The 17,105-nt window shown below is 35.4% G+C and overlaps 1 protein-coding gene across 1 annotated transcript in view; it reads left to right on the plus strand.

The window, feature by feature from the left end:
• COL4A5 (collagen, type IV, alpha 5) overlaps positions 1–17,105 on the plus strand; it is a 266,384-nt gene that overhangs the window by 238,445 nt on the left and 10,834 nt on the right. The window contains exons 36-43 of the mRNA XM_012644645.1: positions 154–204; positions 1,429–1,614; positions 3,334–3,342; positions 9,332–9,340; positions 12,442–12,575; positions 15,271–15,343; positions 15,478–15,549; positions 16,353–16,481. Coding sequence (XP_012500099.1) covers positions 154–204; positions 1,429–1,614; positions 3,334–3,342; positions 9,332–9,340; positions 12,442–12,575; positions 15,271–15,343; positions 15,478–15,549; positions 16,353–16,481 — 663 coding nt within the window. The remainder of the gene's footprint in view (positions 1–153; positions 205–1,428; positions 1,615–3,333; positions 3,343–9,331; positions 9,341–12,441; positions 12,576–15,270; positions 15,344–15,477; positions 15,550–16,352; positions 16,482–17,105) is intronic.

Raw genomic sequence — 17,105 nt, forward strand, 5'->3', positions numbered from 1 at the left:
AAAAAAAAAAAAAATGTAGTTCTTTGTTGAAATAAGTCTACGTGTTTCATATATATTGTTGCACTTAATAAAAATCTCAATGACCTGAAAATAATTTGTTCTTGTTTCATTATTATTATCCACTTGAGATTTTTTCGTTTTGTACTTTGACAGGTCAACCAGGCTTTGGAATCCCAGGACCCCCTGGACTACCAGGACTTTCTGGTAAACCTTAATAAAACATGCTTAATCTATTCATAAAATGAGAATATTCTCTAGTACATTTATTTTTTCATCTCTGCCATTTACTGTTAAAAATGCATATACAAACCCAGAATACTCAAAGGTAGAGTTGCACCTTAAAGCATTTATTATTTGGCAACTTAGTATAAGGAGTTGTGCTATATAAAAATGCATCATTAAAGAAATCTACACATAGATATCTCTTCATTAACTTCCTACATAAATACTGAGGAAATGATAAAGAAAGAAGGCAAAATTGTAGGAAGAGTAGATTTCACTAAATTTTAAAAAATGTGTTTAGCCAGAAAAAAACCCACAGTTTTCTCCCTGTGGAAGCAATATCAAGGTAAGATAAGGAAACTCTGTAGAAATATAGATGAATAATAAAAATATTTTTTGAAAACTTCATCTTAATATATGTTTTACATACTTGGGTGTATATGTATACACACACACATCTATCTTCCCTTTCTTGTGCTTCCTCTCATTGTAAGCACCATAGTTTAAATAGAGAGATTGAATGTGTATACATACATGTATGTGTGTGTTCGGAAATGACCATTGGCTATTATATGGAGGCTTTTCTTAAACCACACACATATCCTAGAAATTCTGATATCTTTCCCATAATCCCAACATGAAAAGTATTGCTTTAATGTGCCACCATTATATTGTACTTAAAAGTGTTAGTGGTATAGAAAAAATATTCAGAACAGTTTGTCTAGACTATGATTATAAATCTTGGGTAAAATGGTTTTCAGGGACACATAGCAACCATTGAAATCCATATCCTCCATTAGTCTCAAAATCAGTCTCAAAACATTTGTTTTAGGAATTTCCTCCAGCCATCTTGAATCTATTCTTGAAGATACTTTATACATATTTTTTCTTCTTTTTTTCTCACAGCTACTGGTCATGTGATCATTTCTCTATGTCTTAATACAAAGGATACCTTTTAGGATGAAAGCTTTTATTGTTCCTACATTTCTATGCATACTCAAATAGTTCTTCTAACAGATACATATATATTTAATAGGAAAAATGGTTTACGGTTTTCTGGGTGGGTTTGGGATTTGGTGGAAGATAGAAATGACTCTTGTGAATTTCATTAATTGCTCTAATAAATATGAATAGTTTTAGCCTTATAGGCAAACCTATAACTCAGTATCATTTACTGTGTTCTTTAATGTCACTTTACTTTCATAGGCCAAAAGGGCGATGGAGGATTACCTGGCATTCCAGGAAACCCTGGCCTTCCAGGTCCAAAGGGTGAATCAGGTTTTCCTGGTTTCCCGGGTGTGCAGGGTCCCCCAGGCCCTCCTGGTTCTCCGGGTCCAGCTCTGGAAGGACCTAAAGGCAACCCTGGGCCCCAAGGTCCTCCTGGGAGACCAGGTATGTCCACGAGTAGTAGGGGAATGGTCTATTTATTAGTCCATTTATTTCATTTTGCTGGTAGGTTATTCAGTCTTTAAGACTTTAGAATTTATAATTTAAGAACTCCTTGCAAGTAAATAACTTGGTTTATACTGAACTCCATCCATTTCCATGACATCTAGTAATTCTTTTTGGTAATGCATTTCATCATTTATTTCACAAAACAACTTGGAGGAAAAAAAGAAATAGTGGTTTTATTAGTCTTATTATTAAAGGTAAAGCTAAACTGATAACCTGGCAGCAAAATGGTCATCTGCATTTTTCAATGTGAGCTTCTCAGCATGTTATCACAGAAATCATTTTAGTGATCACCAATAGATGCTTGTGGTCCCTACCAAAAGTATTGCTATGATTCTGTCATATGATCAGGAGATGTCACCAGGCACAATAAAAAATTTTATTTTCCATAGGAATTAGGCAATCAAATTTATTTTCAACATCACAGCATGATCAAATTGACTAGTGATCTCTTCATACCAACCACGTCTAGTCCTCATTTGTCTTGTGTTCACTGCTCCAGTAGTGTCAATTTTGCATCCGATGTTCACCTTCTCATTTTGTGTCTGTGCTGTGTCATTTCATTTTACTAATTTTGGAAATGCTCATTTTCATTCTGGATTAATGTCGCTGAGCCTAGTCACTGGTGATAGGTTATTAACAGATTTTTGAGACTTGATATTCTATTTTTGTATTTCTGGTAATTGCAAACTTGACCTTCATTGATTTAAGAAAAAATAAGAGAAATCTAAGATTAAAGAAACAAAGCAACAGTCCTTTTATCCTTTGAAAGTCTCTAACTTAATTTAAAAAGCATTTTAAAATGAAAAAATTCATTTAAACTATAGTAAAATATAAAGTGATCAGAGTTAATTTTAATAAGACATGCTCCAAAAGCATGAATTAAATGGGATCACATACTGTGTTCAGAGGATCATTTGCAAAATCAGATTTTATTTGATCTGACTTGGCTGTCTGTGGAAGGTATTATTTAAGGTTTTACCTTGGCTTATTATTGAAGAAAACCAGTGAAAATCTACTCAGCCATGTTAACTTTCTTGCATGTAATGTAAAGAATTGAAGCAAGAATCTTGCTTGGTTTTGCATGCAATAATTCAAATAAACCAAACTATTATCCTTTTTATATTCTAATCAACACTGTGATTATTCATTCTTAATAGTAATGGAGCTCACAGTTGAACATTACTTTGAAATAAGTCAACATAAGGCCATTAGTCACAAAGGTGATTTAAAATTACTATTTTTAAAGAAATAATAACAAGAAAAGTCAGGAGAAGGGCACACACCTGATGAGTGTTTGTGACTTCTCAATTTGTTCATAAATTGCAAATTAAAATGGAATTCTAAACACAATTACTCTTAGAATTGATTTTCTTAATATGAGCTCATAGTAATAATTATTATAAAAATGACTTTTGGTCTTTCAAAATATGTCACATATGCTGTTTTCTATTTAGTGTTGATGCCAAGTGATGATAATTTGGTTTATATACAGATGCATGAATATGAACTTTCAGAGTATTCTTTTATTTAATTAAATTTTAACTTGAAAATATTTAGTGTAATGCTTTAGTTTCTTGATATTTCTAACAGTTTTGATATTTTTTTCTTTTTGTTAATGATGACATTGGGCCTTGGTGAACTTTGATCCCTATCCAGGTCCTACAGGTTAGCTCCTTAACTCCAAAGTAGTAACTGCATGAAGTTTGAAACTTTTCTTATATATTTATATGTATATATTTATATATGTGTGTATATATACATATATGTCTCTATATATGTATATGTGTATATATACGCACCTATACCTAATGTTTCCAAGTATTTGGATATATTTTAAGAGTATATATGCCAATTCAATTCTTACATGTTGGCCTATCTAAGTTGTCAGGAACTTGTAGAACCCAGTGTTTCTGTATGTTGGAATGATCCCAAATTACCTAATTAGGAAAACTAATTCAACATTTCAAAATTCATATATTTGTTTAATTTTTAGTTGAAAATATGTAGTATCCAAAAGGTATAATATTTTACCTTTTCTTTGGAGTAGAGTGTATTTCTTATGTTTGCATCTGTTAATGCAAATGAAATTGAACTATTCTTTAAAAAGATACTTTTTTAAAACTATGTATTATCAGATCCTGCAAATATGTAATTCTTTTTTTCTAATTTTTTATTTTTAATTATTATAGGTACATAATGTATATCTTTATAGGGTACAGGTGACTTTTGATGCAGGCATACTATGTGAATTAATAAAGTCAGGGTAACTGGAGTATCCATCACCTCAGGCATTTATCATTTCTTTGTGTTAGGAACATTCCAATTCCACTCTTTCAGTTATTTTAAAGTATACCCTAACTTATCATTGATTATAGTCACTTTGTTGTGCTATCAAATATTATGCATTCTATCTAACTATCTAACTATATTTTTACACACATTAAGCATCCCCACTTCATAACCCCCTCCCCACTACCCTTCCAAGCCTCTGGTAACCATCATTCTACTCTCTGTCTCCATGAGATCAATTGTTTTTAATATTTATCTCCCACATATGAGTGAGAACATGTGAGATTTGTCTTTCTGTTCTTGGCTTATTTCACTTAGCATAATGTTCTCCAGTTCTATCCATGTTGTTGTAACTGGCAGGACTTCATTCTTTTTTGTGACTATGTAATATTCCATTGTGTGTGTGTGTACCACAATTTCTTTATGTATTCATCTCTTGGTGGACACTTAGGTTGATTCCATAACTTGGCTATTATGAATAGCGTTGCAATAAACGTGGGAGTGCAGAGATCTTTTCGACATACTGAATTCCTGTCCTTTGGATAGATACCCATCATTGGGATTGCTAGGTCATACAGTAGTGCTATTTTTGGTTTTTTGAGGAACCTCCATACTGTTCTTCACAGTGGTTGCACTAATTTACATTCCCACCAACAGTGTACAGGGGTTCCCCTGTCTCCACATCCTCACCAGCATTCATTATTGCCTGTCTTTTTGATAAAAGCCATTTTAACTGCGGTGAGATGATATCTCATTGTAGTTTTGGTTTGCATTTCTCTGATGACTAATGATGTTGAGCATTTTTCATATACCTGTTGGCCATTTGTATGTCTTCTTTTGAGAAAGATCTGTTCAGATCCTTTGCCCATTTTTTAATCAGATTATTTGATTTTTTCCTATCATGTCGTTGGAGCTCCTCATATATTCTAGTTTTAATCTTTTGTCAGACAGGTAGTTTGCAAATATTTTCTCCCACTCTGTGGGTTGTCTCTTCACTTCGTCGATTGTTTCCTTTGCTGTGCAGAAGCTTTTTAGCTTGATATCATCCCATGAAAATATGTAATTCTTGACTTGCCATACCTCTTTCAGGTTTTAGAACCATCCCATCTTCACATTTTGGGTTTTCACAGAATTCTAAATTCTGCTGCTGTGAAAAAGGACCAATAGGCCGGGCATGGTGGCTCACGCCTGTAATCCTAGTACTCTGGGAGGCCGAGGAGGGTGGATTGTTTGAGCTCAGGAGTTCGAGACCAGCCTGAGCAAGAGCAAGACCCCGTCTCTAACAAAAATAGAAAGAAATTAATCGGACAGCTAAAAATATATAGAAAAAATTAGCCGGGCATGGTGGCGCATGCCTGTAGTCCCAGCTACTCGGGAGGCTGAGGCAGGAGGATCGCTTGAGCCCAGGAATTTGAGGTTGCTGTGAGCTAGGCTGACACCACGGCACTCTAGCCCGGGCAGCAGAGTAAGACTCTGTCTCAAAAGAAAAGAAAAAAGAAAAAAAAGGACCAATAGGCACAAAGTAAAAAGGAATCAGTGTAACCAGCACAAATTAGAGGACTCGTAATATTTATTTTCATCATATACATATAAACAGTACATACCAAAGAACGATTACCAGTAGCTACCCTATAGAAAATTGCTGATTCATAGTGAAAGATGTTCACTTAATCAGGAATAAAAAGGTACAAATATTTGAATAGATTTATTATTTTTATTCAAGATAAATAGTCTTTTTCAAATTTCTAAGGAGGAATTAAAAAGGAAAAAAGTATACCCCATGAGGTCTGGCTCTGAGAATGCCAGGACATTTTTTCTTCTTATAAATTTAAAATTCATAATTTTTCAAGAGGCTATCTATCTCTATGTGAATTGATTCCCTAGTTTTCTACTCCCCAAAAAACCATTATTTCATGGAACCATAGAATGTCAAATCTAGAAAAGACTTAAGTTTTACATATGTCAAAGAGAAATTACACATTGGACACTTGTTAAAGATGGTAAGACAGATTTCATTCAGGGCTATTGTAACAGGGGAGAGACGATTGCAATAGGAGAGAGGGACTGAGCTCATCTCCAAATCCAACAAAGACAAGTTAAGTGGCGATTTATAGCCAAGGAGCATTTGTAGCCAAGGTCAGTGATGGAAAATTACTAAGAGGAGGCATCAAGGGTAGGAGGGTTATTGTTAAACTGGCCTAATAGGATTTTTGGTAAAGATGGGCCAAAGACATTGACATCAGTTGTGGGGGACGAAGAACTTGATCAGATATCAAGGGTAGAGGGACTCTCCCTGAACTGATATTACCATGATTCTTGTTGTACCTGGGCTTGGCAGGCCAAACGCAGGGCCCGAGGTTGAGGCCTAGTTGAGAATTGGACTCAGAGAAGCCTGTCTAAACTTTGGTCAAGGAGAGCGTCTTTGTCATATATGAGAAAACTGAGGCCCAAAGAGGTTAAAAAGCTTGCTCAAGGTAATACTGTTAGTTATTGGCATAGCTGGGACTCTCACTTAAGGTTCCCCAGAGCTCATTAAGTATCTATTCTACTAGTGGATCATCTTTCCACAAATGCTATAATATGGCTTGATGTTTATGATGTGGCCTTTTTATTCTAGTTATAAATATGACAAATGATAGAGGAAAACTATTTATGCCATTTTAGGAGACTCTTATCTGTCCCGACCCGCGGGGTAGTCAACGCGGACCCTGGAGGAGGGAGTGGAAATTGGCAGAGGCAGGAGACACAAGAAATGGAGACAAGACAGGAGTCTGATCAAGTCTCGTTTATTGGCAGGAAGGCAGAGGCTTAAGTAAGGCAGAAAGAGTAAAAGGGGTGGTGCTTTCCGAGGCTCTGGCTTTCCGGCCAGAGGGTTTCTATATAAGGAAACCCTCAGGGGCTTTCAAGGGCTACATAGTTATAATGGGTAAACAGAAACTTACAAGCTCTTCCGCAGGCTTTTGCAAATGCGTGGGCTTGGTAAGCAGCTGCCGGGCCTCATGGCTCCGGACACTTATCCATAGCAGATTGGGCCCTGCATCCACTTTCTTGTTTCTTCTGTTACCTCAAAAACTCCATCAACCCCTAGTAACTGCTTCTTGTGTTCTTCCTAAATGTATGTCATCAAAAAGAGTAAGGCAGTGTGTGCTATTTAACTATCACTAAGATAAAGAGAAGACTAGGGGATACTTTGAAATAATTTTGAGTCCTACTTTGTCTGACCTGTACATATTTCTGCTGCTTGATCACTGCTAGACTATATTGTTAGCAAGGAGATTTCTTTCTTCTGAGGGACTACAATATTATTCATAGAAGAAAAAGAAGAGTAGCCACATTACTTTAAAACCGATTTAACAACTTATTTACCAAATGTGCTCTAAATTGCATAGTTGTTGGAACCTGGTCTCTGTAGTTTTGTCTTCTTTGCAACCGTTGAAGACTACATCTTTAAGTGGAAACTGAATTTAAAATATACTAGTCAATTCATCAGTGTATCTTTAGTAATTACCAATTATATATAAGACTTTAGGTTTTTGTTTTGTTTTTCAGTTAAACTTTGTTAGGTGGTTTGAAAAATAATTGACTGAGAGCTTCATACACAAAATTGACTTGGCATATATCTCTTTAAAATGTTACCTTTTAGAAATTGAAGTCTTAGAAGTTTTGCTATGATATGATCCAAAGTCTTCCTTGCTAGCGACTCAGACTGAAATATCATATTCCAGTGAAATATTTTTCTAGGAGTTCTTGTTACTGGTCCTTCTATATCAAACACACACGCACATAAAATTTCTTTACTCAAACTCTGAGTTATCTTAGGTGGGAATCCTAATTTATTTAACTAATCGTTTGGCCAGACTCTGCTCTAGGTATTGTCCTGAGTTAGTTTGCTATATGTGGTTTAGAGACCATTTAAACAAACAGAAGCCAATTTTTAGCTTTCTAAATTTCAAAGTATCAAATGCTTTAAAATTTGTACATATTAAGTAGTAATGATAATGTTTTCTATTTATCTGGCATACCACCATTTACATCATACAATGTACTTTTATTGTAAGCTCCTAGAGGGCAGAGTTTGGGTCTTCTTTCCTGTAGCAACTTGCACATGGCAGACATTAGGTCAATATTTTAAAAATTGAATCTGATCTTTAAAACAATCCTATGAGGGAGGTTAGAGCAGATAACACTATTCCCATTGTGTGGGTGAGAAAACAAGCTCAGAAAGATTGAATTGCCCAAAGTCGTACGATTACAGTTATTAAGTAGCAGAGTCAAAAATAGATCCTAGGTCTTCTAACTTCTAGGATTCAGTTCTGTAGCACAATTTATTCTTTCTGCTAACTTTCAATGTTTACAAATCATAGCAAGACTTGTAAGAAAAGAAAATTGTGTTTTTAGTCAATTAACACTAACAAAGAGGTGTTCTATTTGTAGGCTTTTAATCTTTATATTTAATGATCCTTCTTTTAATAGTGAATAGCCTGACTTAATATGTGTGCTGAATAATAATAAAGTAAATGTGATATTTTCTGTGGTTTGGGGTGGGATATTGCATGACAAATTATTTTAAAGCACCCCTTCACTGATAGTCTTCATATCTTTAGAAAATTTGAATCTTTATTTTCAAGTTTAATGGTATACGAATATACATTGGCTATTTTTCTTTAAGTAACACATTGTAAGTAATAGTGTACAGGAGAAATCCTCATTATGAATTAGGAAAAAAAATCAAAATGTGCCTTCGTGGAATGGTTTTCAAATACAAACAAAAGTACAGTTGGTAATGGCCATTATATACTCATGTTTTGATTTTTCTGTTCCATCACCTATGATCTTTGTATTTTTTGCCAATGAGACCTTTAAAGTTAACTGTATCTCCTTGGGGTAATCTGAACATATCAAGAAATTTGCACCTGGTGTTTTTACTAAAGGATGGCAGAGGCCAAGACAAACTTAAACTTATTTATCCAAAATTACCCCTTTGCTGAAGGAGCTGAAGGCTGTCGGTGAAATGGTACTATTTTGCCAACTTTAATGTTTTGAGAAGCTAACTTTTGGAAAGCCACAGTAGTGGTGTTAACGTGATGTCTTCAATAGAGTTTTCCATTTTGTTTGATTAATGAAGACCAGCAGCTTATTCTTTAGAATAAGCTCTATTTGAAAAGGTTTGGCTCTCCATACTCCTCTGTAGTTCTGTTTGCATACTGATTATGCTGTAGTTATAAGAAATGCTGGCAAAGAAGATTATTGTTTAACTTATGCTATATTGTGAACCACTTCTAACTCATAATCTTATTTTGTACTGTGTGATGTCTGATACTGCTAACATCGATCTTTGGGCTTTGGTGAACTCTGATCTTCCCAGGTTTTCAAGGTTAGACTCTTCACTAGTCAATTCTTTTTTTTTTAATGCTTTGTATGTGTGATAAGAGAAATTCACTTTTTTGCTATAATTCAGAAGACATTGAAGAGTGCTGTTATCCTCAAATACTATCTGCTGGGGTTTTAACATTTTGATGAAGGTAATGTGACTTGATTATAATTAAATTTAAAATGAAATTAGGTCTTCATGGCTTCAATTGTTTATGCTAGGTAGTTAATACATAAAGACATGTTGAATTTTAAATGGAAATACACTTATTTTTACCTTTGAGACTGCATCAAGCTATTTAGGCAGGCATTTGGCCCATTTGTAATCTCTGTGTATTGATTTTATTTTCTTGAAATTTGGTTGCCTCAGATTGCCCTGATCTGTGTATTCAGGGCTATTTTCAGTAATGGAAGAGAGAAACTATTGAATATTATTAAAAATAAAACTTATGTGTCCTTTATGTCATTAAATGTTATTACTCATTGATTTAAATTCAAGGAACTCTAAACAGCAGATTTGAATTAACATATAAATTTCCTATTATTTCCTTTTAATTGTAAAATGTACAGTACCCTAGTTTTTTTCTTCAAATGATACCATGTTCTGATAACCTTTCAAATTGGGGTAAAGGGTCATAAAACTTCCCTTTTTTCCCCCATCTTAATCTTACCTTGTCATTGTTATCAGGTTGATTCACAGATAGTTTATTATTTTTCTTAATAAGCTGATTTGCTACCTGATTTCTAGTCCGAATCATACATTATGGATGAAACTAGCAAATTTGCTTAGAAAACCCTATCTAGTGCATTTGAACAATACATTTTTTTTTAATGTACAAAGTACCCCAACCCTTTCTTATTATTGGGAGGGGAATTTATTTGTTGTCTTGTTGCCAGGCTAGAGTAACTATATGATCTTTAAATTGTTTAAAGATAAAACAATTGTTTTACTGTTGTGAGCCTCCTTCCTCTTTCTCATGTGCCAGATATGTAATGTTATATTCTGAAATCACATAGAAATACTCGCAAGATTAAAAACAAGCTCATATTTTAAGATAGGTTCTTACCTTCAGTATTACTATTAATAATGAAGATAATATAAGTAATAATAATAATAAAACCCTTCCATAGTTTTCACTATGTACCAGGCACTGTGCTAAGTAATTTATATATGCCATCTCATTAAATCCTTATAACAACCTGATAAAGTAAGTGATATTCTTATTTCCATTTTGTAGAAGAAGAAATTGAAGCCAAGGGGATTAATAATGTTGCTAAAGTCAAATAACTAATGACTAATGGAGCTGGGATTCTAACCCAGCATTCTAACTCCAGAGTCCAGTGTTTTTAATCTCTATGCCATTCTGCATTGTTAGTATTAGGCGTTGATTCTGAGTTTTAAGAGTATTGGGAAGGGAACTAAAGTCAATTTTATCTCAGGTAAAAAAAGATGACATATTGTCCATATGTAAGCATGAAGTCGGTATTCTAAATTCATATGCCCATGATAGTTCCTTAAAAGTAATCCCTACGTATCTTCGTTTTTTGTTATAATCAATAAAAAACCTGAGATTACCAGAGGAGACAGGGTAGAAGTGTTAACTATTGGCTGTTCATTATTTAGGGCTTTGTAATTATTTTCTTAAGGCAGGATTACTTTGTCTCAACCTCAACCACTAAACACTCTGCAAGGAAGTAGCACCTATTTCACACCTAGTGACAAAAGGCTTGGCCAATGATAATATCTCCCTGGTTGCTTAATGGACCTGATGTATTTATCAAGAAAGGTTGAAAACATAGCATAAGGAAAAAAACTTAGCAAAATCCTATTTTAAATGATTTTATTTACTCACAAGATGCATACAGAATTATTTATTTTTCTTAAAAATATTTAAAATGTGGCCGGGCGCGGTGGCTCACGCCTGTAATCCTAGCACTCTGGGAGGCCGAGGCGGGCGGATCGTTTGAGCTCAGGAGTTCGAAACCAGCCTGAGCAAGAGCGAGACCCCGTCTCTACTAAAAATAGAAAGAAATTAATTGGACAACTAAAAATATACAGAAAAAATTAGCCGGGCATGGTGGCGCATGCCTGTAGTCCCAGCTGCTCGGGAGGCTGAGGCAGAAGGATTGCGTTGCTGTGAGCTAGGCTGACGCCACGGCACTCACTCTAGCCTGGGCAAAAGAGTGAGACTCTGTCTCAAAAAAAAAAATATTTAAAATGTTAAAAATATGAAAACATTTTAGAAATAAGTTTTTAAAGTACTGTATTGTATCAATAAATTTCTGACATTTTAAAATATTCCCAAGTATCAAGCACATCACTAAAATGAAGTTAAACAGTTAGTTTGCTTAAATAACTATCTTTATTGTATAGTAATGAAAGCTGAATACATGTAACTACTTACAAATGAAAGAATTTGATTTTCATCACAACAAGACAAATAGCTTAAATCCCTGACTGCCCTACAGTAGTGATTTCTTTTTTAAGGGCAAGTCAAGTTAAGTGGTGGGAGTGGAGAAGGAACAAAGAAATACGTTGTAACTAGTTGTGATCAATTAGTTGTAAACACCACTGCACTTGGACCAGCCAACACTGATTTTTAAAGCGAGGTCCTGAAACTAGTAGCTTCAACTTTTACTCGGCACTTGTTAGAATGCAAATCATTGGGCCCCTCCTCAGTGTTGCTGAATCCAAAACTCTGGGGGTGGGCCCAGGAATCTAACAAGCCCTCCAGGTGATTCTGAAGCATGCTTCCGTTCGAGAAAGTGCCCTACAGTTTCTGTTTCATTTCACATTAAGTCAAACACTTGAAGGACTGCAGAAGCAAATGTTATGATGTCCTGAGTCCTTTCTTTAGATATGAGTTTATTGAGTTTAATATATAATAAAATGTAAACTGAAAGAGTCTGTAAACCAGTGTTAATAACAAAAAGAACCCAGTCCACTTTACATTAGAAAGGGAGTCAGCATAGTTCTATATATTTAAATATAGTCTGGATTTTATTCTGCAACCTAATAGGAAGATGATTGATATTTTAAAAGCCTGACTTCTATGCTACTGTTATGCTATACTGAAATGTGGTTATTTGTTGTACATTATCAAGGTTCACCAGGCCCAGAAGGTCCTCGGGGTCTCCCTGGAAATGGAGGTATTAAAGGAGAGAGGGGAAACCCAGGCCAACCTGGGCAACCTGGCTTGCCTGGTTTGAAAGGAGATCAAGGACCACCAGGACTCCCGGTAGGAAATGGGAGTAGATATTTGATGAGAGAGGAGTGCGGATGTTTGCATTCAAAATGAGAATTCTAAGCTGCATCATTTTAATTAACATTCATTGAACAAGGCTGTTTGCATGATTCACTGGAGAATTAAAAAGAAAGTAGAAGGCAAGTTTCCTACAGTCTCCCAGTTGAGACTTTGCTATATTATAGTTAAAGGGTTCTTCAGAAGATACTTTACCTGGAGTTTTTGGTATGTATAGTTTTTAGATTTGAGAAGCCTTCACTTCAGTGAAAGCAAATTTATGCAAAGGAGACACGTATATCAGAGCATTTCATGTGGATGAGTCCATCCATAGGGAAGTAATTATGGTGAGTGGGAATATTTTAGACTTTGAAATTAGCTAGACTAGGGTCAAATTTCAGCTCCACTGCACACTTCCGCTGTGTCTATAAGGAAAACAGACACTCTGGGTTTCTTTCTTCACCTATAAAAAGACAATAATAGCATATACACTCATGTGCTTTCTATGTTGGTTTGAGTGACCCAGAGAGTCGCATTCTCCTTTATGGATCCTCAAAGCCACCTCCATTCATTCAAGCAGATTCTTGGTAGATTTGGCAGCCAACAGGGTTTGGGCTATCTTTTAACTGTGAAGGCTGCTTTATAGCTGAAAACAATCTAAAGTAGTGGCCCTTAATGCTTTTCTGTATCTAACCTTTTTTTTCCCTATGGCATCGTTATTCTTCTAGTTACCTAGACTTAATTTATTTATCTCTTTGTTCATTCTGTACTCACTCCCCACCTCATTCTTCTCCCATGTGCTTCTGGTTCACATGTCGCCCTGTGTGCATTCAAGACTACTGCCTAATATGTTTTGCCCCTTTGTTTTCTCTTTGTTTGTGTATAAGTATATATATTTATATAAATATATATATTTCCTGAAATGTCTGCAAATAAGTTGTATCTATCATGCCCCTTTACCACTACATACTTCAGTGCATATTTCCTAAGATTAAAAATATTCTCTTATATAACTACAGTAGAGTTATCAATTTCAGGAAATTGAACATAGATATGATACTTTAATTTCTATCTTTCATATTCCAATTGGGTCAATTGACCTAGTAATGTCCTTCTTAGTATTTCTTCCTCCAGTACAGGACCCAAACCAAATCATGCATTGCATTTAATTGTCATATCTCTTTAGGCTCCTTTAATCTGGAACAGTTCCTAAGCCTATTTATTTTTTCTTTCATGACCTTGACATTTAAAAAAAAAATTTACCCCCCCTCATCATTTTTAAAATAGAATGTTCCTTCTTTTGTCTAATGTTTCTTTATAATTAGATTCAAGTTATGCATCCCCAGCTGGAATACTACATGAGTGATATTGTGTCCTTCTCAGGATAATAGATAAGGAGGCCCATGATGTCTATCTGCCCCTCATTTGTGATTTTAATTTTGATCACCCAATCAAGTTGTTGTTCGGTTTCTCCATTGTATGGTTGCTATTTTTCCTCTTGCAACTAATAAGCAAAACTGCAGGAAGGCACATTAAGATCATGCAAATATACTGCTCCTCATCAAAATTTCCCCTTAGATTTAACATTTATTAATATTTTTTGCTTCAACCAATCACTGCTGGGATAGTGGCAAAATGATGATTTCCATCTTTAGCACTACCTCCACATATACCAGTTGGCCCTACTACAAGCAAGATCCCTCTGTTCTCTCCTATTTATTTATGTATTTGTTATCAATATAGACCCGTGATGTCCCATTTTTTCCAATGATTTACAATTTTTAAACTATCATTACTTGTTTAGATGCTTTCATTGTTCCAGATTTAGAAGCCCTTTCAAGCTGGATCTTCTGTATTTCTGACATGCACCTCCCTTTTTCTTAATACTTTCTTATATTTTGGCATAATAAGATGTTCCAGGCTTTCTCCTTTTTCATTCCTATTAATACAAGCTTCATTGTCCCACACTTGGACTAAAGCAGTAGCCTCCTATATGATTTTGCTATTCTGTATTCTTCCTTTAGATCAATTCTAGAGCTATTTTCAACTCTTCTTTCCACACTTTTCATGGCCCTCTAATCCAATTAATTAACAGGCCCTGCTATATCTTTGCTAAGTCTTTCGGGCTTTATCGTTTCTGCACATGTGACTCTAATCCAAGCATTTATGACCTTAGGTGTAGACTAAAAAAAGAATATTTTTGTTAATAATAAAATAATAGCCTGTAGTCCCAGGTACTCAGGAGGCTTAGGCAGGAAGATTGCTTGAGACCAGGAATTTGAGGCCAGCCTGGACATCATAGCAAGACCCATCTCTATTAAAAAATAATAAAATAACAGTTACCATTTATTAAGTACACACCACATGCCAATCAGTTTTCTAAGCACTTAATATGAACTGTCCTCACCACAATCCCATGAAGTAGATACCACTATTTATTCCATGTCAGAGGTGAGAACACTATGGATCAAAGAGGTAAATAATCAACTCAATTCACACCAGCTGATAAGGGGCAAAATTGGGATTCGAATCTTGGAAGTTTGACTCTAGAGATGGTGCTATAAACCATTAAACCAGGGGTAGGAATCTGTGGCCTTGGGGCCATATGTCCATGTACTATGCAATACCTATGCCCTCACTCCCCTCTCTCCCCCCCAATTTTTTTTTAACATTAATGATTTTATTTATTCAGGGTAATCCTGGCCGGCCAGGTCTTAATGGAATGAAAGGAGATCCTGGTCTCCCTGGTGTTCCAGGATTCCCAGGTATTTGAAGGGATGTTTTGAGGTTTCCCTTTATATTAAACTCCTTTGGGACAAGATACCCATTTTCTGATTTGACTGGGTAAAGGCTGTAGCCCTGTTGCTTTGCCATGCAAGTTTATGTATCTTCTTTGCAGGCATGAAAGGACCCAGTGGTGTACCTGGTTCACCTGGCCCTGAGGGGGAACCAGGACTTATTGGTCCACCAGGTAAGACCTTATTCCTGAAGCTAGTTATACCTGACACTTGGATGCATTAAAGAATTTGAAAGTTTGTCTTTCGGCAAAACTGCCAGTCTAAGTCCTCAACAACTGAAGGGAAATAAGCAGGACTCTCTCTTTATTTACTAATATCTAAAACTCTATTTTATTAATATAATATTGATAGTACATCTTTTAAATTTAGGATAAATGCAGGATTGACAATAATGCTTCTTTGAAATTTTTATTGGCTTTTATAGTAACTTTTCGATATTCAATTGAACAGATCACAAGAACAAGTCACATATGTATATTTGCATATTTTTTATATTAAAATAGTTCTTTTTGCTAAGAGACTTATTGAGGTTTCTTGTAAATTGTGAAATAGGGCATCTGCTAAATTCCCCTACTAGTTCAATGGGTCCCTTGACAAGCACAACAAACAAGAACTGCAAATGCTATTAGAATCAGAATGGACTTGTAAGGGAATAGGATTGTCTTCCCCTGACACCAAGTGTTCACAGAACTGTAATGGATTAGACTTTCTAGTAACTGAGTGATGCTCAAGGCTTTAAAATAGGGATGATATGTCTAATTTTTCCATTGACCCCAAGAAAATTATTTTTCAGTCTTCTGGGCAAGATAATGGTAGTTTTCCCAAACAGATTTCTGTTGGATATGTATATGGTAGCAGTCCAATACATATGACATGTTTTTCTCACACCAGTTCTTATTCTGATCTTAGGTCACTTTGGCATCCATTTCTTCTGACCTTTCTCTTCCCCTTCAAATGTGTGTGTTTTGCCTCTTAGGTCCTCCTGGATTACCTGGTCCTTCAGGACAGAGTATTATAATCAAAGGAGATGCTGGTCCTCCAGGGATCCCTGGCCAGCCTGGATTAAAAGGTCCACCAGGACTCCCAGGACCTCAAGGCTTACCAGGTACCTTTGCAGATCATCTTTTTAAGGTTTATGTATTTCAGAAGATTTCCCTAGTTCTTTTTTGACATGTCAGAATTTGTCTCTGACAATAGGAGTCTCAGCAACTAGTAGAATACCAGACCACCACAGGTCCCATTTCTTTTTTTTTTTTTTTTTTTTGCAATTGTTAACTTCTCATGGCTGAATTTCTTTTAGGCCTTGTCAGGTTTCTTTTAGCTCCTCTGGCACTTCTAAGTTGAACAGATGAGTTAATGTTAAAAACTCTGTAATGAAATGAAAATGCATTTAAGAGCTGGTGCTTTCTCTACCTCACCCAGCAGAAAGATCAAGGCTGATTTGGTGGGCCATCAGTTTCCCTTGGTGAGGCCCCTTGACTTTTAAATTAACTGCTATCTATTAATAGCTGGCCATTTGACTCTATGCTTATAGCCAACTTTGATTATAAAAGAAAGCTAGTAACTAACTTTAGTCTTTCTCCCTTATTAACTGATTGAATGGTAGTCTTACCAAAAATAAAGTGTACCTAGCCGTAACTTATAATAGATAGATAACAAAAGTTGGGATCTGCACTCCTCTCGTTCTGAAGGCAAAGAGAACACAACTGCCATATTAATAGAATCTCCT

This window comes from Propithecus coquereli, unplaced genomic scaffold (assembly GCF_000956105.1).
Source record: "Propithecus coquereli isolate 6110/MARCELLA unplaced genomic scaffold, Pcoq_1.0 Scaffold104, whole genome shotgun sequence".
NCBI classification, from domain to species: domain Eukaryota; kingdom Metazoa; phylum Chordata; class Mammalia; order Primates; family Indriidae; genus Propithecus; species Propithecus coquereli.